The sequence below is a fragment of the Desmodus rotundus genome, chromosome 2 (assembly GCF_022682495.2).
Source record: "Desmodus rotundus isolate HL8 chromosome 2, HLdesRot8A.1, whole genome shotgun sequence".
NCBI classification, from domain to species: Eukaryota; Metazoa; Chordata; class Mammalia; order Chiroptera; family Phyllostomidae; genus Desmodus; species Desmodus rotundus.
Window position 1 is genome coordinate 209,153,424 of NC_071388.1, and position 24,104 is coordinate 209,177,527.

At 58.2% G+C, this 24,104-nt stretch overlaps 1 protein-coding gene across 3 annotated transcripts; it reads right to left on the reverse strand.

The window, feature by feature from the left end:
• Positions 1-1,702: 1,702 nt before the first annotated feature.
• Positions 1,703-24,031, reverse strand: ATG4B (autophagy related 4B cysteine peptidase). Of its 3 annotated transcripts, none has more exons than XM_053919348.1 (14): positions 23,878-24,031; positions 16,540-16,641; positions 16,322-16,393; positions 14,691-14,789; positions 14,258-14,359; positions 13,868-14,011; positions 13,633-13,705; positions 11,211-11,290; positions 5,987-6,126; positions 5,464-5,542; positions 5,036-5,181; positions 4,652-4,708; positions 4,170-4,263; positions 1,703-3,173 (listed from the first exon to the last, which is right to left on the reverse strand). In XM_053919348.1, the coding sequence occupies exons 1-14, from the start codon at positions 23,885-23,887 to the stop codon at positions 3,100-3,102; spliced, it is 1,272 nt and encodes a 423-aa protein (XP_053775323.1). In that variant the 5' UTR covers positions 23,888-24,031; the 3' UTR covers positions 1,703-3,099. The 3 variants fall into 3 exon arrangements, with proteins under 3 accessions (XP_053775323.1, XP_053775322.1, XP_024419831.1); XM_053919347.1 differs by having other exon boundaries at positions 5,987-6,180; XM_024564063.3 differs by lacking the exon at positions 13,868-14,011 and having other exon boundaries at positions 5,987-6,180.
• Between the last annotated feature and the right edge of the window lie 73 nt (positions 24,032-24,104).

The following is a 24,104-nucleotide window of genomic DNA, read 5'->3' on the forward strand; positions in this document are numbered from 1 at the left end:
CTGCTCCTGGAGAACAGCCGAGGCTGCACAGGGAGCCGTCTGTGCAGACAGCAGCTAGGAGGCTCAGGGCCCTCCCTTCATGGCCAGGACACCAACTTCCGGGCAGAACAAACTGTGATACTTGCTTAAAGCCAGAGTTGTAAGTGGTCACAAGACTGTGCTGGGCAGAACCTGCGTGTGGCCAGAAGGGTCCTGCACAGCGGCAGCAGCCAGGCCCCGCTCCCTAAACCAGGCCAGGTCCATGCTTGTCCAGCCTCCCCAGAAAGGCTGTCATGGCCCCGTCATTCAGCAGGTGGGTGTGGGCAGGATGTGGCCAGGCTGCCCGGCCCTCTGTCCTGGCTCATGGGGGTGGGGGGAGGTTCGAGGAGCAGCAGTCAGGAGCTGCGCACAGACTTGACCTTTCTTTTAGGGGTCCCAGGGTCACCCACAGGGATGGCCTGGCGACACTCCAGTCACTCAATTCCTGACTTTACATAACTCCATCTGTAATGAAAAGGAAACTGGGTTGATTTCTTAAGAAGACCTGACACCAGTCGCCCGCCTTTGTGGCCCCGTTAGGGTCATGTGGACTGAGCCACGCCGGTGCTTCTTGAGAGGCCACAGCTGTCGGGGAGGGTGGACGTCGGCTGTCAGCCTGGCTGGCATGACCAGACCGAGCTGTGTGGGTCCAGGCTGTGCCCCAAGCATCCAGCCCAGCTAGGATGAACTGAGAGCGATCCCTCTGAGCTGGGAAGGGCCAGAGACAGGCAGGACTTTCTCTGGCCTGGATCAGGTGTTGGGGGCAAGGTGGAGGCTTCAGCACAGGAAACCTGCCCCCCTCCCCCCCGGCCCTCCAGGGCTGTGGGATCAGAGGTAGGCGGCTTGGAGCTAGGCAGAGTTCCACAGGTGGTGGGCAGTGGGAGGCAGACATGGCTGACTCTCCAATTGAGGCCACTTACACTTTCTTTGAAAAATACCACATGTGTGGTCAAACCACCCAGGCAGGGCCATGGAGGCAGGTGTGGCCCAATGACTATGTGCCCCTGAGCACCCTAGAGGTACCAGAATAAGGGCCCCAAAGGCACCTCTGTCCTTGTCCCCAGAACTGGTGAAAGGCACCTGTACAGCAAAGGGACTGTGAAGTAGGCGGCCATCCTGGGCTGTCCAGGAGTGGGCCTCCTATGAAGAGAGGGAGGAGGCAGAGGAGCTGGCCTGGGCAGGAGGAACTTGCCCTGCCCACGTCTTGGTTTGACCTCTGCCCTCAGGATGCTGACAGCGCCTGGTTGGAAGCCCCTGAGTGTGGAGAAATCCCCGCAGATGCTAACACAGCATTTCCCAGAGGCCACAACTTGGGTTCCCAGGCCATTGCACCTGGGGACAACAGGAAATATGTTCTGCTTTCTCACCTGGCTTTGACCCCATCACACCAACACCTGAGGGCAGGCCAGTGACCCCCTGCATTGTCCTGCCAGGTCTGGGGCACAGTGAGGGGACTGGCTTAGGCACCCACCAGAGGGACATCAAACTAGGCAAACCCCTCGTTTTCCTAAACGCAGTTTCCACGCGTCTTTTGCTTTAGGACCACAGGTCAACGCCATAGTGGGCCAGGCTGGGCTGTGGCCAACGGGCTCCACCTGCCCAGTGTAAGGGAGACAGGTTACCAGAGTCCACAGCTCCTCCCGCACAACCAACTCGCAAAAGTCAAGACACAGAGACAACAGACTGTTTTCTATTGAAACTTATTATTTACCTCAACCTCAAACTAGACTAAGAATGGACAACACTGTCTTCGGTGAGCCTTTTCAAACTACTCAGCCCCCCTTTGGTCAGGCTGTCACCCCTTCCAGCGTTTGCACCCCAGCAGGGGCTGCCGCAAGAGCTGGCCCAGCAGGCTGGGTGGCGCCTTTGCAAGATGCAGCTGGAGAAATGGAGACCACCCAGCCTTCTTCTGGCCCTGGGGGAGGAGGGAGAGAGAGAGAGAAAGGAAGGGCAAAATAACTTACGTCAACAGCACCCGGGGGATGGGGTGTCCTCTGCCACCAGGTGGGACCCGCCCACTGTCTCCGCAAGTGCTGACACAAAAGGTGGGAGTGGGCTCCGCAAGGAAGGTCCCCAAGAAGAAGGCTGTCCACCTCCAAGCCCCCGGGTCCCACGGAGACCACTCTCCAGGACACGAAGTCTGCATGGGAGCCGTGCGCTTTGGGCCCAACAGCTGGGTTCAGGGCGGTAGGTGCTGCTGTCAGTGCTGAGAAGGGCCTGGAAATGTCTCCAGGTGGTGTGATGAGATGGGGTGCCTGCCCTGCACCACGACCAGGGTTTGCTCCCTAGCCTCAAACCATCTGAAGCCTCTGTGACCAGGAGGGCAGTTCTGGGACCCTCGAAGTCCCATGTGAGCCTGAGAGTCACAGGCCAAGGCAGCTCCCCACCCGGCTGCAACCACTGCCCACCCAGGGGAAGCTGGTGTGACAAGCAAGTGATGGTGTGTGGGCGTCTCCAAATGCCGGAACCAGGAGGCAGTGAGGGAGGTGAACCCACTCAGGCTTTGCCTGCGGCTGGGTCGAGTCACATGTCGGGGAGGCGCCTCTGCTTGGCACCAGGCCCCACCCCTCTGCTGTTTCTCTCCCAAAAGCCTGGAGAAGCCAGATCACCCTTCTCCCATTGGGCAGTCGTGGAGGAGCCATGGGTGAGGCTGCCAGCAGAGGGCACGCAGGCCCAGTCCCAGGGCCTTGCCTCACTTGGCCGCCAGTCTTCTTGGACCCAGGACAGGCCCAACAGAAATGCATGTCTGTCGAGTAACTTCAAACAGGACTTTAATTCCAAAGCTAACCCAGAACGGAGAGGCTGCAGGAAGCAGGGTGGAAGCGACGCGGATGCTCAGCGCCTAGCCGCTCACTGCTCCCAGCGGCTCCTGTTCTCCCGGGCCCGCAGCACCTGGGCCGGCAGTCCCTCCTGCAGCGAGGCCTTGAGCACAGTGCAGTCCCATCCAGGGCAGAGGCAGCGGGCACGGGCGGCGGGCAGGATGGATGAAAGGCAGTGGCACCGGGTGCCCAGAGGCTGGGCTAAGCTCTTGAAGGCGCCTCCAGCAAGGGCCAGTCGAAACATCCCCTGACTCTAGAACTTTCAAAGGGACAAGATTTCAAAGTCCTCGTCTTCTGAGTCAAAGAATCTTTCGAGTCGCTCCACGTCAGAAGAATCTGGAAGAAAAAGACAAGGGGATGCTCTGGGAGTAGGGCAAGGCAAGCATCTGTGAGTGCACCAACCACACCTGCTGGCCCGCTCGCCCCAGGGTTGCCCCTGCCCCTGCCCCTGGATGGGGGCGGGCAGGTGGCAAGAGGACACTGGGCTGCCCAGTGGAGGGAGCGGCCTCCAGGTCTGAGCCAGGCAGGCGCCTAAGGCTCTTTTACCAAGAGGAGGCGGAGCAGACACACCTCTGGCCAGAGCCCAGGGGGACCTGATGTAGCTGAGGGCGAGGGCCACCGGTCCCAACAGGAGTGCTGGCCCTGCGCCACGTAGGTCTGATGGGAGGCTGGTCTTCATGACAATCCCTGACCCCCACGTGGTCTCCGTCAGGTAACAGGCTCTGGCATTGCCCCCCTTAGGCTCTTCACAGAGAGAAGCCATGACAGGCAGCTCTATCGTCGTCCCCAGGGCAGACTCGCCCGGGTCCTCAAAGGGGCCTTCCCGGAGCCGATGGAGGGGATGGACGTGCTCACAGCCTCAGTGCCTAGGCCCCGTTCTCCGTGTGCCACATGCTCATTCACGCGGAGGGACTGGAGGGTCTATTTGAGGAGGCCCCTGAGCCCAGAGCCACACGCTGGTGGAAGGCAAAGCCCGCCTGTGGCCATGGTGGCCCATACCAGGACTGGCTCCCATGAAAGCCCAGCATATTCTGGGTCACACAGAACCTGGGGACCCGTGAGGAGCAAGCCCAGATCTTTGTGCACAGGGCCCGGTGACCACATGTGGGGGGGGCAGAACAAGGGGGATACTCAGCAGTGTCCCTGGTTCTACGTCGCACACACAAATCACCAAGTGTCTGCATCTGGGGTTCATGCAAGTCTTAAAGGTCAAAAGCAAGGGGACAGGATGTGGGGGGAGCAAGGAGGGGAGACTAGAGGCAGCACACAGACCACACCCAAGAGCAGAACAGGCAGTGCCCTGTGTTGGTGGCCCTGCGGCCTCGGACTCACCTAAGGACAGGTTCAAGACGTCGGGGCAGGCCAGGTGGGAAGGCTGCTGCTCCACCAGCTCAAACATGGGCAGGGCACCTCCAAGCAGCGACAGCTGTCAGCAACACACAGCTGTTGGGGGCAGCCCACAGGGGTACAAAGCCCCACCCCACCCAATGGCCACCGTGAGCAGGAGAACGCTGATGAGGCGGAGGCAGGGCTCATAGCCCTGGGCTGAGCCTGTCCACGGGCAGCCCCCCGTGTGGAGGCAGCCCTGGAGGCAACCACACCGCCCACCTCCCTGTCGCCCTGAGGCTGATGAACTAGGAAACGCACCCTAAATTTCCTGAACAGTGTGGGTCCCCACACCCTCTAATCACCATGGGGATGATGCCAGAAGCAGCGCCCACACGAGGGCCATGGGATGCTGATCGAGGAACAGGTGGAGGAACAGGTGACGAACCAGAGACCCTGTCCACACAGACAGGGGATTCACTACCAACCTTTTTGACTTGCTGGCACCAGTCACCAAAGTCGTCCTCGGTCTCACAGAAAAAGCCCTGGAATGAAACGCGGTGGTGAGCAGGCAGCTGCGCAGGCAGCCACCAGGACATACTTGGCTGAAACAAGGGAGTGACCTCAGGGCCAGGCTTCCACTCCCGGCGTCAGTGCAGGGACCCGGGACAGTCCCACGTCCTCACTTCTGCAGCCTCCACCTGTCTCCACTGGCTCAGCCCTCTGCCTCAGGTCATGAAGGCCATGGCCCAGGGCCAGGCTGGCGGGTTTGAGACATGGCCTTGACCAGCTCAGCAGCAAAGGATACCAGGACCAGGTGTCCACAAGCTCCCACGGTCACAAGGAATAAGGGGATGACATGGGGGACGCACCACTGCGATGGACGGGTCAAGCTCCCCAATGCTCATCCTGCTCGGGGGATGCTGGCAGTGGAAGCTCTCATCCGGGATGGAGCAGCTGTCAGTGAACTCCACCGCCGGCTGCGTCGTGTGAGGGTCCAGGTAAATGAGCTCCTCACCTGGGCCAGATGACATAGAAGTCAGCAGAACAGGAGCGCACGGAGGTCCCACTTCGGACCTGCCACACCACAACCCAGCTGGCAGGATGAGCCAGGCTGGGAGACACAGCAGGAGAAGGCAGGGTGGGAAAGGCTGGCGTACGTAGGCACCTGTGCCCAGGTGGGACACGCTGGCACTGGGTCAAGCTGCCTTTAGGTATGGGGAGGAGAGACTGCCCCGAAGGCCACTCCCCATCCCTGGGCTTCTGGCGACTGGGGCCTTACCGGGCACCTACCACTCACCCACATAGCCGATGAAGTAGTGAGCACTGTTGGGCTTCCCTCCAATCACTCCCAGGGACTGAGGCATCATAAAGCAGCCCTGTGGGGAAGGAGGAAGAAAGGGCTGCTGAGCACATGGAAGCAGGAGGCCTGCACCCCTGAGCTGGGGCCCGAGGAGGAGAATGAGCCCCCCAAGCTTAGTGGTCAGGAAGGGGATAAGAAACACGTGCTGTGGGCTCAGCTCCATGCAGGGGGCGGGCAGAGGGAGGCGGATACAAGGGCCCTGGCAGCGGGGAGACGGGCGTGCGGGGGAGGCCCGCACACCGAGATCAGGGGTGGGCTTGACCCCACGGGGCAAGACGAATGGAGGCAGGAGGCTAGGGAGGGGTGCAGGGCCAGCAGGAGGGGTGGCCCGGCAGAGGCCAGGAGTCCCCAGGGCGGTCAGAGGCTTAGGACAGGGCCATGATGACACGGGAGAGCGTTAACGCAAAACAGCATTTCAATCCCCGCGCTGGCCAGCGCGACAGAAGTGGCGCACACTCACCTTCAGTGTCTCCACGTAGGCCTCGTTGATGTCCGTGAGCCCCAGGCGCAGGGGGATGAGGAGCACCAGGGGTCTCCATGGTGATGGCCTATTGGTGACCTCAGCCCGTGCAGGGAAGCCATTACAGTGCCCTTCGGAATCTGCCGGAAATGCAGAGGCCCCTGCACAGGGAAGGCTGCTCCTGCACAACCTTCCTGGAAAAGGGAGAGGTGCCTCCATGGGCTGAGCAGGAGCAGGTCCCAGCTCACCCACAAGAAACAGGTGCACAAGCAGGGCACACGAACACCATGTGCTCACGACAGGTCCAGACTTGGGATCGACAGCGTGAGACCGACCCCGTGAGACGGACCCCACCGCCCACAGAGAACAGAGACCGAGCATCTCCTACGCGTGTTCGAGTAAACATCTTCATGTGAAATAACACAAACAGAAAACGGCTCAAGAACTCACGTGCACCTCAGAGAGGTACCCCTATGCCACAGGCGCCATGCAGCCTCTGGCCTGGCCAGAAGCAGCCCCAACCAGGTCCCCAAACCCCTGTGACCCACCCCAAGCAAGAACACCAAGGAATAACTTCTCCTTTGAATGTTTAGGCAACTCGCTTCTAAGAGCACTGGAGGACCTTCACACACGCGTGAAATGGGGACTGAGGGCAGGAAAGACACACCTGTGGCATGAGCACACCCAGGAAGCAGCCTGGCCTCTCAACACCGCTCCTCCCAAAAGGGGCTAGGCTCCTCGCGGAAGGCCAGTGCCAGGGTGGGAAAGGGACAGTGCGGGACGGCCAGGTCTGTCAGTGCCCAGGAGGAGTAACGCACGATGCCAGAGAAGAGCAGAAGACAAAGGCCTGCATGAGAGAAACCCCGCGCAGACCCCGCGAGTGACCCCTCAGACCACCCACAGAGTCCCGGGAGCCGGAGCCGCTGTCCCCGCTGGGGACCAGGAGCCGCCTCCCGCAGCAAACTGGGACCCAGCCACCAGGCCATGCCCTCGGTCAAGGTGCCTGGTCAGTATGCGACCACGAGGAAACGAGACGGAGCGTGGGTATTCTACTGAGCTGGCCTGGGCTGTTCAAAAACGCCAATGCTGGGAAGAGCCAGGGGAAACAAAGCGGAACTTCCAGGTTGAAGAAGACCACAGAGGCCTGGCTCACAGAGGTTCCAGAGGGCGACAGTGAGGTGCACAGCTCGGTGGGAGCGGTTCAGCCTATGACACGGGGGCCGTGGCTGTGGGGTTCGCACCGAGCGCCTAGAGCTGGTGAGTCCAGGCTGAGGCTGGGCAGACGGCTGGAAAAAGGAAGAACTGGGAGCAATGCTTTACCCATTTTTAAAAAAAACTCTGGCTATTTAATCTTTTTGTGATATTGTGATTTATAAGAAACACAGGGTCTGGAACGAGTAACAAGTAATACCCCTTTCTATTACAAACTCTTTTATTACAAAATCCTAAGCATGTAATTCTGTAACAATATCACACTCAAGCACATCGTGTGACATTTTAGGTAAAACGTTCAAAAGAAAACTGTAAATTGTTCCCCAACCGCCTACACACACGCAGGCGTCCCTGCAGCCCTGTGCGGGGTGCTGCTCTGCCTCCCGCTGCTGGTGCAGAGCCTGACGGGGGCCTCAAGTGCCTCTTGTTGTTAACAAGATGGTTGAGGAACCTCGACCCCTGCCTGGGGAGGAGCTGACAGAGCTGAACCACTGACAGCCAATGATTTCATCAGTCGCCTCTACATCATGCAGCTCATAGAAACTCAAAGGAGGGATTCAGGGAGCCTTGGAGTGAGGGGGTAGACACGTGGAGACCCCGGGAGAGAGGCGCCAGGGCAGGGCAGCTCCTCCGTCTGGCAGGTCGTGAGCTGTATCCTTTACGGTGAGCCTGTGATCTCAGGAGTAGCACGACTCTCTTGGTTTTTCGAGCTGCTCTGGCACATAGTCCAAGGTGGGGACCTCTAATTCATAGCATCAGGTCAGAAGCACAGGTTTCGTCTGAAGTGGGGGAAGAGGTGCAACTCTGTGGGTAGAGCCCTTAACCTATGGGGTCTGAGGCCACCTCCAGGTAGCTGGTGTCGACTGGGTGGTGGGGTTGGGGAAGCCCACACATCGGAACTGGCATCTGCATCTTACCTTCGAACTTCTGAACACAGATTTCTGCATGTCCTCCCCCTCCCTAGTGACCTGTGGTCTCCAAGAGCCAGCCCGGAATGTATTAGCTCCACCACTTCTCCCTTTACGCTGTCGTCCCTGCAGCTGCTGTCACCACTGCTGCTGCCCTGGGGCTTCTCCTGTCAGTCCCATTGTCCTTCTAATTTGGAGGTGTTTGCTCATTTCCTCCACTTCCACTTTTTACCATCTGATGCCACACAGGTACAGGTTTTCCTCCTGAGTTCAGGAGGCTCTGAAATGCGGTATGCGGTCTGTTAGCTTGACCTCCTTTGACCCCAACACGAAGGTTTGGAACTTCGAGGTAGTCCAGTTTTGTCTTTCTTGGTTATTCTGCATTTGGCTTATACGTGTTCTCTGGGCACTTCAGAAGGGGGATGTCCTGCCGCCAGCATCTGGGCTGTGACGTGCACCTATTAACTCTGCTGTGTTCCTCTGGTCCTCCGTAACTCAGTTTTCACCTACTTGATCCCCTAGGGCCTCTGTGTACGTGGGCTTGGCTTTCCTGAGTCTGAGGCTGTGCTTCGTGATGAGAATGTCCTCCTGCCGACCGTCTTTCCCTGTCCTCAGGAACCACACCAGCCTTGTGGGCTGGCTCGAAATTGGCAGAGCCAGGCTGCCTCCTGAGACCCGCGAGCCCGCAGGGGGCCTGGGGCATCACAGTGGTCCTGCTGTCAACAGATGGGCTGTCCCTTGTCCAAGGCACCCCTCCGTACTATCTAAGGCTCCCTTAACATTTTTAACTTGTTTAGACTGTTTTTCTTTCGACAACTGAACAATACATTTACTTTCCCGACCTCCTGAACCCAGGTCTCAGAACTCGGAGCACGTTCCGGCATTTGGTGGTGGAGGGCGAGCCTGCAGAGCCAGAGAACAGCCTCTCTGCACAGGCAGGCTATCATCACTACCGTCATATGGATGCTCACAGAAGTCCCTCTTCATTTTTGTAGTTTGGAAATGTCACCAGGAACACACGTGTTTTACACGTGCCTGACTGCTAACACCTGAGGTTCTTCAGACTCAAGTCTCCTTCCAGCTCCACCCCTCACTGCCCCGGGTCCGCCCCCACGATCGCAGCTGTTCTGCTCTGCTTCTGTTTCTGCTGCCCGGTTCTTTGCCCAGACCCTTCCAGACAACACTGAAGCTTGGTCAGCACTCACCCACGTCGTCTGCGCCCGCGGCCAGACATCTTCTTCACGTTGCGATGTCTCCCTGGACCCAGCGACCCCACCCGCTGCTGGGCTCACACGGGCTCACTCGACCCACACTCAGCGCTGTCAGGGCCAGTGGTGGACATCCTGGTGGGCCCTCAGAGGATGAGGGCTGAGTGGGTGCCCAGGGTCCCCTCACCTGGCAGGCTTCCTATAGCATCTCAACAGGAACATTTAAGCTACCTCTTCCCTGCAGAGGGGCTCGGTGGGATCCGTGACACCAGCGAGCTCCTCTTAGAAGCTGGCACTGTTCCTCCACCTCTGCAGACCCTGGGCCTCCCTCCCCAGCCCGCGGCCCAGTGGCTCTGAGCCGTGCACTGAATAAGCAGCCAGCCCATCTTCACTGTGGCCTTGGCCCTTCTCTCCAGGGCTCCTGCAGCCAGAAGCACTCAGTACCACCTACTCAGAGTCTCCTCTGCTCACCCCACACCTCCCTGAATCGTCCCATTGGTTATGTTCTGATGCTTCTCTTCCTAAATGTGGGTGCCGGGCATCCTCCACCCATCCCTGTGAAATGCATGTGTAACTTCTGGCCTGGGCGGGGGCAGGCGACACAGAGACGGGGCCCTGATCATGGCCCATCGGCCACACACATCTCCCCTGAGAGCCTGTCAGAAATACAGGTCAGACCCTCCCCAGAACCAGACTCACGAGCTCCTCGGACAAGCACACGTCATGTCTCCTCACAGTTCCAGCACTGCCGACCCCAAAACTGAGACCCCAGGAGAGATCGGAGAGGGCCTCCCCACAGTGCGCCTGCCCCCACCCCCCACCCCGCCCGGCAAAAGGGACAGAGGCTCCAGGAAGCTGCACGTCTCCTGCCCCTTCCTGGACGCTGCCCTGGAGCCACCAGCCAGCTGTCTTAGGCCAAGGTTGGACTAGACCCTAGAGAGGGTGAAGGAGGATCCCCAACACTGACAGAAAGGAAATTACGGTGTGACGGAGCACTGTGCAGCCAGACTGTGAGACACAGTGACGCCCTCACGGACAGGAGAAAACGCCACGATACCATGTGTTCTTGGGGGAAAAAGCCCATTGGAAGGAAGTGTGTCTAAAGGGCAATATGGGATACTGCTGAGCAGTAAAAGTAAGCGTTTTTTCCCCTTCTTTGCATTTCTAAACTTTCCAATGTTTCAGAGAAACTTCAAGAAACAGAATGAGGAGGAGGTGCAGAAGGAAGAACGATGGCCTTCTGTTACATGTCCAGTCACCCCTCCCAGGGAGACAGAACTGTCAGGGGGTGAGGGCTCTGCCACCGCCCTCAGAGCCACAGAAGTCAGGGCTGCTTTTCAGTAAGAAGCCACACCCCTGGCTCCCCAATCCTGACAGTGTCCCCAGAATGGGGCCCCAACGCCCGGTGGAGAAGCAACACCCCTGTGAGCCAACACGCACTTGTGGCCATGCTCCATGCCAGTAGCTGCATGGGCAACACTGTCTTCTAAATGTCCACATGCGTCCAATTCCTTTGGGTTTCCAGGGGATCTTTCCAGAAAGGGGCAGAGCTGTGTCCCTGCTCCACGCTGTACCTTGGCCTGAGAGGGTGGCGTTGGAAAGTTGTTCCTGCCTTCCTCCGTGGTGCATCACGCACATGAATGCAACTCAGCAGGTACAAAAACCACGTGGGTTGCTAAGTAACCCAGCTCTGTAGAGAGCCCAGGCCCTTCCCTGACACCTGGTCCCCTCAGTGAGGAGAGGTGGGACCCCCTGACCTTTGCTCAGAGTGCCCAGCTATTGGGCAGGACCCCCAGGCGCTGTCTCCAGGCCAGGCCCTGGGAGCCTGGCCAGGGTGAGTGCTCAGTGGCCACTCCCCGAGTCCCGTCCATCCCGACCCTGCTTTCCTGCACTTACTGATGTCTTCCATCACCACTGTGTTGTCCATGGCTACGTGGACGGCCAGGGCACTCCACGTGTCGAAGACAGCGAGTTTCCTGCCAGAAAGGAGGACACATGAATGAGCATTCACGATGCACAGGGGGTTCTGCTCTGCAGGACACCAGGGAGAGAAACCAAGGCTCAGAGACGTCAGTGCCACAGGTGGGAATAAAGCCGAGGCTGGAGCCTGTCTCTCCCCCTGGGCCCAGTGCTCCTCCTAGGACCCCCAGTGTCCTCTGCAGAGAGGAGTCTCTGCACAGGAGTTGCCTGGTAGCATAGCATCGTGAGGGCAGACAGAGGTGAGAAGCAGAACACAAGTGGGGCTGGAGACCACAGGCGTCCCAACAGAGGCAGGCCTAGCCCCAGCCCCTCACTCTGCGTCCCCCGTCCCCCCCACAGACACACTGAGCTGAGGTTCCTAGCTGTGAATGACTGAGGAGTGGCAGCCCCAGGGTTCTGGCTCTGGAAGGAGGGCAGATTCTGCCACCAGAAGCATAACAGGGGTGGAAACCTGTGGGCTTCTCTGGAGGTAGGCTCCCCACAACAGGGAGACCCTGCTGGGTCTGGGGACATGGTGAGGGGTGTCGGGGTGACCACACAGAGCCCCCCTGGGGGGAAGGCCAGACAAGACACCAGGAGAGCACCTGCAGGGCCAACCGGCCACCTCCTGCCCATACTGAGGGCCAGGCACCAAGCAGAGACGCACTGACCCATGAGAAACAGAGCCCTTAGGGAGGCTGACATTCGGGGGGGAGGCAGGCAAGAAAGAAGTGACCGCGTGAGGTAGTCACTGCCCCAGAGAACACAGCAGGGGTAGGCAGGGCACAACCAGGCCAGTGCAGGAAGGTGCTGAGGCAATAGGCACAGTACATGCAAAGAGTCTGAAGCAGAAGCATAAGGCGCCATGTGCCAGGAGGCACATAGGGCAGCTGGGCTGCACCTTCAGCCATCCGGCCATCCTTCATCCTGCTGGGGAAGCCAGGGCATTCACAGCAGGAGAGGGATGGGTGGCTGACTTCTAAACGTGAAGACAACTCCCGCTGCTGCTTGAGAAGACACCCCATGGTGGCAAAGAGAAGGGAGATCATCGAGGAGGTGAGGGATGGGGCCTGGACCCGGGTGAGGCAAGGAACACGGTCAGTTAGGACACACCACACAGTCGCGCTGGGAGAGAAGAGTCCAGCACCATCCCAGTGTCTGGACTGCATGCTGGGAAGGAGGGACCACCCCCACTGTGAGAGAAGCAAGCAGCCTGGGTGGGGGAGTCTGCTCTGGGTTCTGGCTTGTAGGCTGACCAGCTCCTTGGATGTTCAAGGTACTAGGTCAGTGTCTTGGTGTGACAAGTCGGCCCTGGTTCACGACTATGGGAGCTGAGAGGGAGCCAACAACTGCTAAAGTCGGGCATGGACAGCACAAAGGGAGGTGGCCACAGGCCCAAGACAAGGCCCGCAGTGCCCACAGGTGGGAAAGGGGCGCAGCAAGAGAGGTCAAGGTGGCCAGAGGGACAAAGGACTGGAGAGCGTGGCTCTGTGGCCCAGGTTTCCAAAGACGGCACGTGCCTGTGCCAAGAGCTCCTGCCAGGTGGCTGAGTGGGGACAGAAACTTGGCCTCCAGCCATGACAGGGTGGACAATGACCTTGATGCAGTGGCTTCAGGCAGCAGTGGGGAGGAAAGCAGGAAGTGAGTGATGCAAGACAGGAAGACCTCACGCAGACCACACAGGTAGACACACACACAGGCCCCACTTCCAAGGTGGGCAGCACTAGGCCCAGGCTCTACAGGGCACACGGGGATGCTGAGTCATCCACGGGCTAGACAAGGAGACAGAGAGACAGTGGCAGGCTTGGGGACCCACCAGAAGTGGGACGTGTAAGAGAAGGAGTGCCCTGGAGGATCCCAATAAACCTGACAAGGGTGGCTGGGTGGAGAGGTAGCCGTCCATGAGGACAGATGAGAAGGGCCATCCCAGGAAGGCCGCCTGAGGGTGCCTGCGGAGTGTCCTGTGGGGACTGGGAGCGAGCAGGCAGGTGACGGAGGCCAAGGCACGAGGCTGATGTTTCGAGGAGTGGGGAGGAGGCCAGGACAGGGCGGAGCCCCACAGCTCCTACAGGGGGGCAGCCCTCCCCAACCACCCAGCTGCTGTACTGGATGGGCCCACCAACCGACAAAGAACAATGGCTCCAGCCGATGGGCGCACCCTGGGTGAAGCATTCCTCCTATGAGAAATCTAAATTCCAATTTGCAAAACCATGTGGATGGTCACCGCTGAGGACCCTCCTGAGGCTCTGAAGGGGAAGAGGCCCCACTGGCCCTGCAGCAACAGGCCTCAGGTCTGAGCACGTCCACCCCACCTTGTTCCCCACAGAGATGGGGGAGGGGAGCACGAGGTCGCACTTACTTGAGAACCTGGGCGACCGTGTTGGGCCCATACCACTGGCCAATGGACTTGCCCTCGCCAACTCCCATTTGCGCTGCAGGAAACAGATCCGGTTAGTGACACAGACGTCCTGACCCCAACACCCCTCTCCCACCTCTTAGAAGAAGCCAGTCCCGGTGGCAGGAGGAGTAGGTCCCAGGAAGCCCCGACAGACCCGCCCAGGACAGACCCGCCCAACCCCACTCCCTGCACTGACAGACACCAGGGTGCTTCCTCCAGAGGGACACCAGGGACTCAAGTTCTGTCCTGCACTGCGAGCCAGGACTCCAGTCCTTCAACAAGGAGCGGGACTGAGAAGTAGAAGGACCCACTGAACTCAGAGCCGTCTTTTTACTTCCTTCTGCGACGGGGAACAGGAGGCTCATCACAAGCTGGACTTGCCTATGCAAAGGAGCGGCTCCCTGTCCGACTCCCTGCCCGAGTCCCGAGTGGATTTACAGAGGCTGGGACAAGCGACCGGGCCCACCCCGCGGCCCACAGTGGGGACAGGCCTCCTGCTGCACACACCACGCAGAAAAGCTCTCGGGACACCTAAGACCAGCTGCCCACATAAACTGCCAGGCCAAGGCCCCCGGCCCCCGCCCACCTATCTGATGGATGGAGTAGTAACTGTCCTTCCTGTCGATGAACGCGTTGAGAACGTGGAAATAGCTGTCCGGCTGCCTCTTCCGCTGCGTCCACCTCCAGTCTAGCAGAGACAGGGCAGAAGTGCAGTTTGGCCGATGTGACAAAGCAGCCCGAGCACCATGAAACACTTGAGATGCAGAGCGCATCCCAGCTGCTTTGAACCTGACTCAGGTTCAAATCTAGGCTCCCCAGGGTTCCAAAGATGCCAACACAAACCCATGCAAAAGGCAAACAACAGCTTCAGAGGTTTAAAGAGAACTTCTGCCAAACACATGTCAGCATTTCTTAAAGTCACTCTTGTAAATCGCTGAAAGCCAGCAGGTCGTTCAAGAAGCCCAACCCCTCATCTCCGTGTGACACAACCTCATCCCACTGCCCCCGGTGTGACTCACCTCGGCCCAGGTGCCGGCACAGCAGGGCCTGGGCAAAGATCATCTGTCCGCAGCGAAGCATACAGCCCCAGCCCGTGTCCGAAGTGGGGCCGGTGCCCCCTGTAGTGGCGGCAGAGAGAGTGGACTCAAAATCAGGCAGCAGCAATCGGGCCATGCCGGTCACCCTGCGCGGCAGGCATCAGCACCATCTTGGCCACCCCCCACCCCAGCACCCAGTCATGCTGAGGACCTGCTGCTGGGAGGTGAGTTGTCCCAACAACCCTCTCAAGTGGGCAAACCACGTGAAGAGTCACAGAGAAGCACAGGTGTCTGGAAACTTCGAGCAGACCCTGCGCCTACAAGTCATCAGGCATGCAGACTGTGGTGCAGGGTCGCACTGGGAGGGGCGGGGCTCAGGGTCAGCAGTGAAGGCACGCGTGCCCTCAGCCTGTCCGCGGCCCATTCACTCACCAGCGCACAGACTCCGACACTAGGCCCGTGGTATCGTCACACAGGCCTGCACACACAGGAAATGCCCTGACGTCCTCACCAGACACAAGGCCCAGGCTGGCTGGCAGTGACTCAGCAGACTCAGGGGCTGGACCCCGGGGGTGCGTCTCTCCTCAAGCCCGGGAGCCCCACCATGCACTCAAGGACACAGCCTAGCTCTCAGGGCAGGCGCTCAGCATGGTGCCTGTCACCTCCCACCCCACCTCACACACTAAACAGCCGAGACCTGGGGTCAAGGGAGGAAACACTGCAGTGGCCTGCAGAACCAGGAGTCCCCTCCCTCACAACCCTGTCGGGCAACACAGGGCTCCTCCGCAGCCCGTCCTCCTTCCCTGCGTGCAGACAGCTGACTTGCAGGACAGTGCCCCCCGCCCCCGCCCGGCACCACACAGCACACCTCAACGCCACCTGTGCCCAGGGCTGAGCAGAGTGCACCTGACAAATCGCATCGTCAGTAGTAACCTGTGGAGACTCCGGTCTGGTCTCCCGCACTCCAGTGCCCTAAACGTCAGGCCCTGGGGCTGTTCTATGCCCACCTCACTTCGGGAGAACAGAGGAGCCGAATCGAGACTAGGCAAGGAGGAGGTGAAGCCTCCTGGCCCCAACCTCTGGTCTCAGGTGTTCCAACTGGCAAAGGCCAGACCACGCTGGTCCCCAACGTCTGTCCTCCTCCGGGCACAAGGAGGAAGAATTGCTTTTAAAGGAACGTACTTGAGTGCCACCCACCTGGTCCCACAGCCCCCCACCCCAGCTCAGCGTGGGACACACCGGAGAAGACGATGGGCAGAGCGCTAGCTGAGGCCTCCAGCCACCCTGAACCCGTGACCCTGACCCAGGATGACACTCAAGTACGTAACCCGGCGAGAGCCTGCGAAGCACCTCGCCACTTCACGTCCATAGTCAGGACCCTGGTCTCAGGCCCCACGGCAGAACGGCGACTGGTGATTGGAGAAGCACTGCCAGGAGCCCCAGGTTCCACGGAGCATGGGCGGGGCCTCGCCAGCTTGCCCCCCTGGGGTTGCCGGGAGCATAAACTCGAAGTGACAACTGCTGGGCACACCCAAGTCAATCTACACATCAGTCTGCTGTGCTCCTCCTAAAACGTGCCCATCCCGTCGCACGGTGTGACAAACAGGACTCACCGATGGCTGGGAAGTTCTTCCTGTACGTAAACCACAGTCTAGACGCCACGTCGGATAAGATCTCATCCTTTTCTAGAAAATGTTTGAAAAAAGAAAACACGTACACACAGCCTTAAGTACCCGTCGCATCTACCAGAAACTTGGCAGGCGACTGTTACCACCACCACACAGTTTGGAGCCCAAGCGCGGGAGCGCAGCGGCTCCGGCACGGCTGGTACCTGTGAAGACACTGTATCTTCTGCCCAGTATCCAGACAGGCTCCGAGGTCTCCGGGAAATCTTCAAATTCAGCAAATCGGAGTGTGTCGTAGGTCAGAGTAGCTATTGAAATTAGAGACACATGTTGGCCAAAGTTTTATAATTTCATAAAACAGCATCGTGATCATTTATGGCATTTCTGTATAAAAAACCCAAGTGGAATTGCACATTTCAGGGTCAGCCAACAATCGCCACCAATGGAGCACCTGTACGGACCCGGCAGTGCTTGGGGAGGTATGGGGACCAGGCTGCCAGACCCACCTCCCCACCGCCTGTGCCTTTCAGACTCAAGCCAGAGTCAGTGCCGCAGAAACCAGGGTGGGACGCCACCTGGGGCCAAGCCCAGGGCAAAAAGTAAACACAAAAATCAAAGGCACCTAATTTAAACACCTGCTTTACAACTAAAATGTTTAAAACCTAAAGGACCAAAGTAAAACGAAACCACACCTTCAGCTTCGGGTGCGGTGCCAGGCTGGCAGAGGTGGGGGCGGGAAAGCCCCCACCGCTGTCCCAGGTTCACCAGGCCATACCGGGGAGCACCAGCCCAGAGCCATGATGAAGGCAGACGCTTCAGAGGCAAGAAACCCAAGCCCTCCCTGACCACTGGGGGCTCCAGGTCACCACAGATTTCTTGGTGGGGAGCACTTAGCTGCAGGGGCAGGGCAGGAACTCCTGGGTGGGGCACTAGGCTCCAGAATTGGAGAGAATAGGCCCCTAAAGGCCTGGATACCGAGAGGTCTGGAGCCAAAGCCTATGCCTGCTCTCCCGGGAGGCCACCAGATGGGCCCCACCGACAGCCTCCACCAGAAGCACCCCACTTGCACAGGAAGTGTGTGGAGCACGGGGTCTACCACGGTGACAAGACCTGAGCCCCACCTTATTCTGGTTGTTTCCAGGGTCCCTCCTGTTCACAGAGCCCTGGCTGAGGGAACGCGGCCTAGCACCAAGTCCCCACGCCTGGGAGGCAGGTGCGTGAAGCGCGCTTCAGGTGCTCCGTCCCTGCAGCCGCGCCTCCGAGAACCCTGATACACAGCTCTCCCTGCTGCCTCTCCAGCTCCCACGGGGCCTGGCCATCACGTCCTTCACCTGATCCTTCACCTGCAACCTCACAGAAGTGTTTGGGAAACCGACAACACTGGACGAGTTTCTCCCAGATCTTTTTTTTTTTTTTTTAATTTTATTTGCTTTATTTTTAGAGACGGAGAAGGGAGGGAGGAAGAGATGGAGAGAAACATCACTGTGTGGTCACCTCTCGTGCACTCCCTACTGGGGACCTGGTCCACAATCCAGGCACGTGCTCTGACTGGGAATCAAACTGGCGACCCTTTGCTTCGCAGGCCTAAGCTCGATCCACTGAGCCACACCAGCCAGTTCTCCCAGATCTTAATTTACTTTTTGACGATAGCTCCACCTTTTGGTAAAAGTTACATATGCTATTTATTTAAAAAAAAAGAAAGAAAAGAAAGAAAGAAAGAAGAAGTAAAAAAGAGAAGAGGAGAAGGAAAGGGGAAAGGGAAAGAAAGAGGAAAGGAAAAAAACTACAAAAATACTGTAAGCAGTCATGTGCAGCCTCACACCCAGCAACGACTGTCCCTCTGGAGGTCCTTCTGCACAGACCCACGAACGAGGCCGCAGCACACCTGTGGTTTTCTCACCTATTCTTCTCAACGAGACAGTCAGTCCCCAGAGTCACAGCTCCCTCAACGCCTCGTCTCACCAGGTACGTGGCATGGGTGCCCACGCCACGAGGGACTCGGGGCCCTGCAGGGTGGGCCTGTTGCCGGCCAGCGCCCTGCTGGTTCTTCTGTGCTGGGCACAGCCCCAGGGAGAGGCAGGGCAGAGCGCTGCCGCAGGGTGGCCAGGCACTCACAGTGCCTCTGGGGGTGGCCATCCCCTCACCCGTAAAACGGGGGAAACAACAGGCTGTCCTCACCTTGGGCCATGCAGGGACCCTCCCCAGGCAGCGCACAGGGAGCCACAGACAGAAGGGCTCCAGGGCTAGCAGTGTCGCAGGGGTGAGAACTACAGGCTCAAAGGCAAGTGCTTTGCTCTACCAGCACCTGGACCAGCGCACAGCGGAGCCCCCATCACAGGGCCAGGAAGGCAGTGTGTGGACCCAGCAGGCCCACAGCCACGGAGGCCGGCGTGCGTGACGCGGAGTTCTCTGGCTGTAGGGACCCAGACCTAAGCTCTGCCTTCTCAGGGTCCCAGGAGCCCTGCGCTTCCAGAGCAGCCCCTACTGCCCAGAGGGCCCCAGCATGACGGCAGATCTGGGCCTCACGGCTCCACACGCACCTGTCTCCGGTGTCTGTGTCCACGGTCAGTGCCGACCAGGCCGCTCAGTGACGGGAACAAACAACATGACGTAAACGCACAAGGTGACGTCAAGCTTATTTCTGCCCTCCCACCTAAGGCTGCCTGTCTCCACTCCTGACTGTGACAACTTAGTTGGGACGAATGACAAGCCCGCCTTTTCAAGAGCTGACAACACTCCCTGCCTGCGCTGTCCCCACAGCACCCCCACGCCCTCAGCCACCGCTGTCTCCCATGCCCAGCCTGCCTTCTGTGGCACACCTTCCACGGCACATGGACTCGATACACGGTGCCCTCTCAAGAAGGAGGATGCTGACAACACCTGTCTGATCTCCACCGACTGTGACCCCCGCCCTGCTGGAGCTGGGACATTCTCCTGGCATCGAGGCCTCCCGAGAGGCAGCAGCTACCTCTCTCCAAAACATGGGCGAGCTCTGGGTTCTCGGGTGAGTAGCTCCTCTGTGGCCGGTGGCGCACGTCCAAGGGTCACGATGCCACCAGTGAGTCTGCAGTGTCACTCTGGCCCCTGAGACGCTCCTGAGAGCTAGCTTCCCATAACAAGAAAATGATGGGAAGGAAAGGAAAGGTTCGTTCTGAAAGGGGGGGAGAGGGGGTGACAGGTGACAAGGCCTGGGGCAGCTTTGAAGTTGAGGGGTTTTATCACAAGAGTGGCAAAATGCAAAGCAAGCGTGTTTCGCAGGTTTATTAGTAAAATTTACAGGCAACCAAGCCAACTTCAGAGAGACAGCAGCAAGAGGTGTTCTGTGGTGTCCCTCCCTAAGTAAGAAAATTACAGGCTGTGTGGCTTCAGACTCTTTACTGTGGGAGCCGGACGCCAGCCAGGAGACCAGGCACTCGCAGGGGACAGCATGGATGGGTGCAAGGCTCCGGCAACAGGCACAATGCCCAGCAGTGGTCTTGAGCCCCCCCACTCCCCCGCGTACCATCTCAGGCCTCGTGGAGACTCTGCTCTCGGACGGGCCAGCGGCCTGCCTGCCGCCCTGAGATGGCCTGCCCATTTCGGCCCACAGCCGCATTGTAATGCCACCCTCTTTCCACGCAGTATCACACTGTTTATGAAGCAGTCCCGTACCTCCCGAGTTCAAGGGCGCCAACCTGGAAAAGAGTGCCAGTCTCTAGACTTCCCGGGCTTGACCTGAATCTGAAAGGAGACGACACACAGGAGAAGCCAGGTGCAGAGGCATCACCCAGCACACAAAAGAAGCCCTTTGAGAAGCACCTTCCCCATCTGGTCCCCAGGGTTCTAGAAGCCTGACCTCCCACATCTTCCCTGGGATATTCCTCACCACACCTGGAAGAGGATGCGGAAAGCCCTTTATTAGCATTGTGACTCCATTAGGAAACAGCTCGACTTAACCTGATTAATCTGACAGAGAAACGGGTCCTTGTATTCACGTAGTGGAACCGACTTCTCTGCCCTCGGCACCAACCACACTGTCGCCAGGGAGCAGCACAAGACACTCATTCGACCGCTGGGTTTCTCTGAGGGCTCAGCACGACGCATCAAGGGTATTTCCCCCAAACACCTCTGTGCTCTGAGAGATCACCCTTCATAAATAAAATCAAAAGAAGGGGTCTCCCTTTCCCTTAGAAGATGCTTCTTTTCTGTTTTGAAGATTTCAGTTTTTCCTTAGAAAGAGGGAAAGGGAGAGAAACTTTGATGTGAAAAATAAACATCGATCGGTTGCCTCCTGCATGTGCCCCAACCAGGGACCGAGCCCACAACCCAGGCGTGTGCCCTGACTGGGAATCAAACTGGCGAACTTTTGCTTTGTGGGACAACGTCCAACCCACTGAGCCACACTGGTGAGGGTCAGAAAACACTTGTTTAGAATAACAGGTTCGCAAGCAGCTACTTTTTAAAATCCCAAATACTGCCCTGGCTGGTGTGGCTGAGTGGACTGAGCGCTGGCCTGAGACCCCACCAAAGGGTCGCTGGTTCAATTCCCAGTCAGGGCATGTTCCTGGGTTGCAGGCCCCCAGTGGGGGGCGCGTGAGAGGCAACCACACATGTATGTTTCTCTCCCTCTCTTTCTCCCTCCCTTCCCCTCTCTCTAAAAATAAAGTAAAATCTTAAAATCCCAAATACTTTCCATGAAGATGCTGGTGGTGGACCTCTGAACTTTAAGAAAAAGAAAGGAAGGGAGGGAAGAGAAGGGACAGAACTGGGAACTTGAGTGACACCAGGAGACTGGAAAACACTGCTTCAGTGAACACGGGGCAGACGTCCACATTAAACCTCACCGCGCGGCCTGAGCGGCGCTTCTCATTCACGACACCGTGTGCCGACAGACCGGGCTTGTCCTGTACACAAACTCTGCGACCAAGTGCTCACAGGACCAGAGCATGCGTGATGTTCACTCAGGTTCTGCTCCTCCAACCACCAACCGCCAACCACGTACACGCCAGACACACCGCGATGCACCGGAGATGCAAGCAGAAGACTCCACTCTGGCTTCAAGGAACAGGCAGCGTGCTGGGCCATTTAAGTGCTGGGCCTGCCAGGTCCTTGAACCGGGAGTGAGCTTTGATGGGCAGTGCAGGAGGCTCGGGCGGAAGACAGGCAGCCTGCTGCCTTCTGGACCTCCACGCACCAGCAGCCCCAGGCCACTCCTCCCTGGCTCCTTCCCTTTCCTCCCACACTCAGACCCTCAGTGGCCTCACCCAAAGTGGCCTTCTGCACACTTGAACCTCCAGGCCAGGTCTACTCCCTCAGCTCCAGCCCGTGGACCCAGGGCTCCCCAGACATCACAACCTCACAGTCAACAAGCACAAAACTGGCTCCCAACAGTTCCCCACCAAGCAGGATACCCCCAAGTGTCCCCCATGCTGTTTCTGAGCTCAGGCCACACACCATGGCACCATCTTAACTCCTTTCCCTCCAGCTGCACCCCTGGCCTTGCCCCATCTGTACACAGCCCTATCATCTCGACCGTCGACACACCCAGAATTCAGCCTCCTCTCCCGACCCTGACCCAGCCATCCAGCTGCTCACCTGGCTCACTCCCACAGCCTCCTGCTGCTGCCCTGCCTCTCTTTAGCACATTCTCAACAGAGAGCCAGAGTGAGGCTGCTACACACACCTCCATTCTCATTACGCCTCCTCTCAAACCTTCCAGAGGGTCACCATCTCCTTCAGGATAAACACGCCAAGTTCACGACCCAGCAAGGTCCCGTGCTTGGGCCCAAGGCACCTCTCTGCCTGCAGCTCCTGCTTCTCCCAGCCCACCCGCTGGACCCTGGTCACACTGCCTGCTCGCTGCTCCTTGCACGCCACCTGCCCTTCCTTCTGCACTGCTCTGGGTCTCAGTCAAACTTACCTCTGCAGTGAGACCTTCCCTGGGCATGCTGGCTCTGAGTCCAGCCCCGCCCTGGGCGGGCCGCATCACTTTCACATGACACGTGCGCTGGCGTCACGTCTGGAATGTCGGGCAGGGCATGGTTTCGTCTATCTGGTTCACTTCTCTAGTCTTGGGTCTAGAACAACGCCCCACACAAACCTCCCGCACAGTAACAAATGGAGTTTACTGAACAGATGACTAGGAAGACAATCAGGAATCTCCTAACGCTTGGCCAAGGACGGCAGACTCTGCAAGGACTGTGGGGATCAGGGCAGGGCCCTTAGTCACCCCTACAAAGATGTATCTGGTCAGAAGAAAACTCCCCACCACACCCTGCAAACGTCAGATGTATTTTTATCAGCATCAACACAGGCCTCCAAACACAAACACTATCATCACACGGCTACTCCTAACTTTAACATGACAATGTCCACATCTGAGATAATAGGACCGACGTTAAACTGTTTTCCACCTTAACCAACTCTCCCACACGAATGCCTTCTGGTATCAAGCAGTAATAACTTCAAAGAAAGTGGGAAAAATGAAAGAAAGTGGCCAAGCAGATAATTCTATTCCTTCACTACCCCATGCCCCAGCAAATGGTACAAAAGTGTCTGATACTTTTTATTTTTCAAACGAACTTCACAGAAAAATACGTGTGGTTAACAGGGTGAGAGTCGGGGCTAATGTTTCTTCCAGCCACCCAACATTCAAGTGAAAAATGCCACAAATCATTGAAATCACCTACTTTATGGTTTCCAAACTGAGATTTAAGTAAATATATGTTACAGCTGGCTGGAAAAGAAAAACGAAGCAGAAACGGTATGACAGGTGGAATTAATGCAGATGAAAGTCTTCCTTTTGGGGGAGCGGGGTGATACTTGAAGGCAAGGCGCTCGCCAGGGAAATGAAAGAATTAAAACTGCCCTGGGATGAAAAAGAGCGCGGTGGTAGAAATGCTTTCCAGGTTACTGGACAAAGATTCAAAATACCTTGACAGCAAAAATTAAGGACAGAAGCATAATGAGCCAGGCGGAAACACCACATGCACGTATGTTCACGTATGTACATGTGTACACACCCCTACTTTTTATTATAACACCAAGAAGATAGGAGACTCACAATCTATTTTCCATCACAGAAAAAGTCACGTATTGGTTACTGAATAAAAACCGAAAGAAGGTGCTGTGTAGAGTACTGTTTCTCGCCTCCAGCCTACCATCCTAACTTCAAAAAGTTAAACAATTTCCACTTCATAAGTCCTAGCGGGGCGGAGGCAATAGCTTCCCAAGACCGCCGTTTCAGGACCCAGCTCCGCCCGAGCCCCTGGAGGCGACTGGCCCCTCCCCCGGGGCCGCGTTGCCCCTTCTCGCCCGAGCCGGCCTTGGACATGCCGGGGCGGTCACCTGGGCGCTGCAGTGGACTGGAAAAGCGCCGAGACCCGCAAACACGGGACTGTCACACGAATTAGCCTCCCCACGGACACCGCCCCTGCCCGTTCCGCCCGGGGCCGCACCCCGCCCACCCGCCTCCCCACGCCCCGGCCGCTCGGGGAGGATCCCCAGCGACCGAGGGACCAGGCGAGCGCCGTCCGCGGGTCCCTGACGCCCCGGCAGGCCCTTACCTGCGTCCATCTTCCCTCTCCGGCCGCCCACTGAGCGCCGTGTCGCTCCTACGGAGCCGCAGAGCGACGCGACGGGCCGCCACCAGGGCCAATCCGGGGCTCGGGCGGAGCCGGAAGTGCACGCGAAAGTGCGTCGGTCGCCATTTTGACGTACGGCGGGGCCGGACACGAACGATCGGACTCACGCTGTCCGCACCTCGGTGGCCTCCAGCGTGCGTCACGAAGAC

Coding starts and splice junctions, on each gene's coding strand:
- ATG4B (XM_053919347.1), bottom strand. Junction 13,706..13,867: donor GAGGAAGCACCCTGGTGTCT/GTCAGTGCAGGG, acceptor TGTTTCCTGCAG/CGCAAATGGGAGTTGGCGAG. Junction 11,291..13,632: donor ACGGTCGCCCAGGTTCTCAA/GTAAGTGCGACC, acceptor CCTTTCTGGCAG/GAAACTCGCTGTCTTCGACA.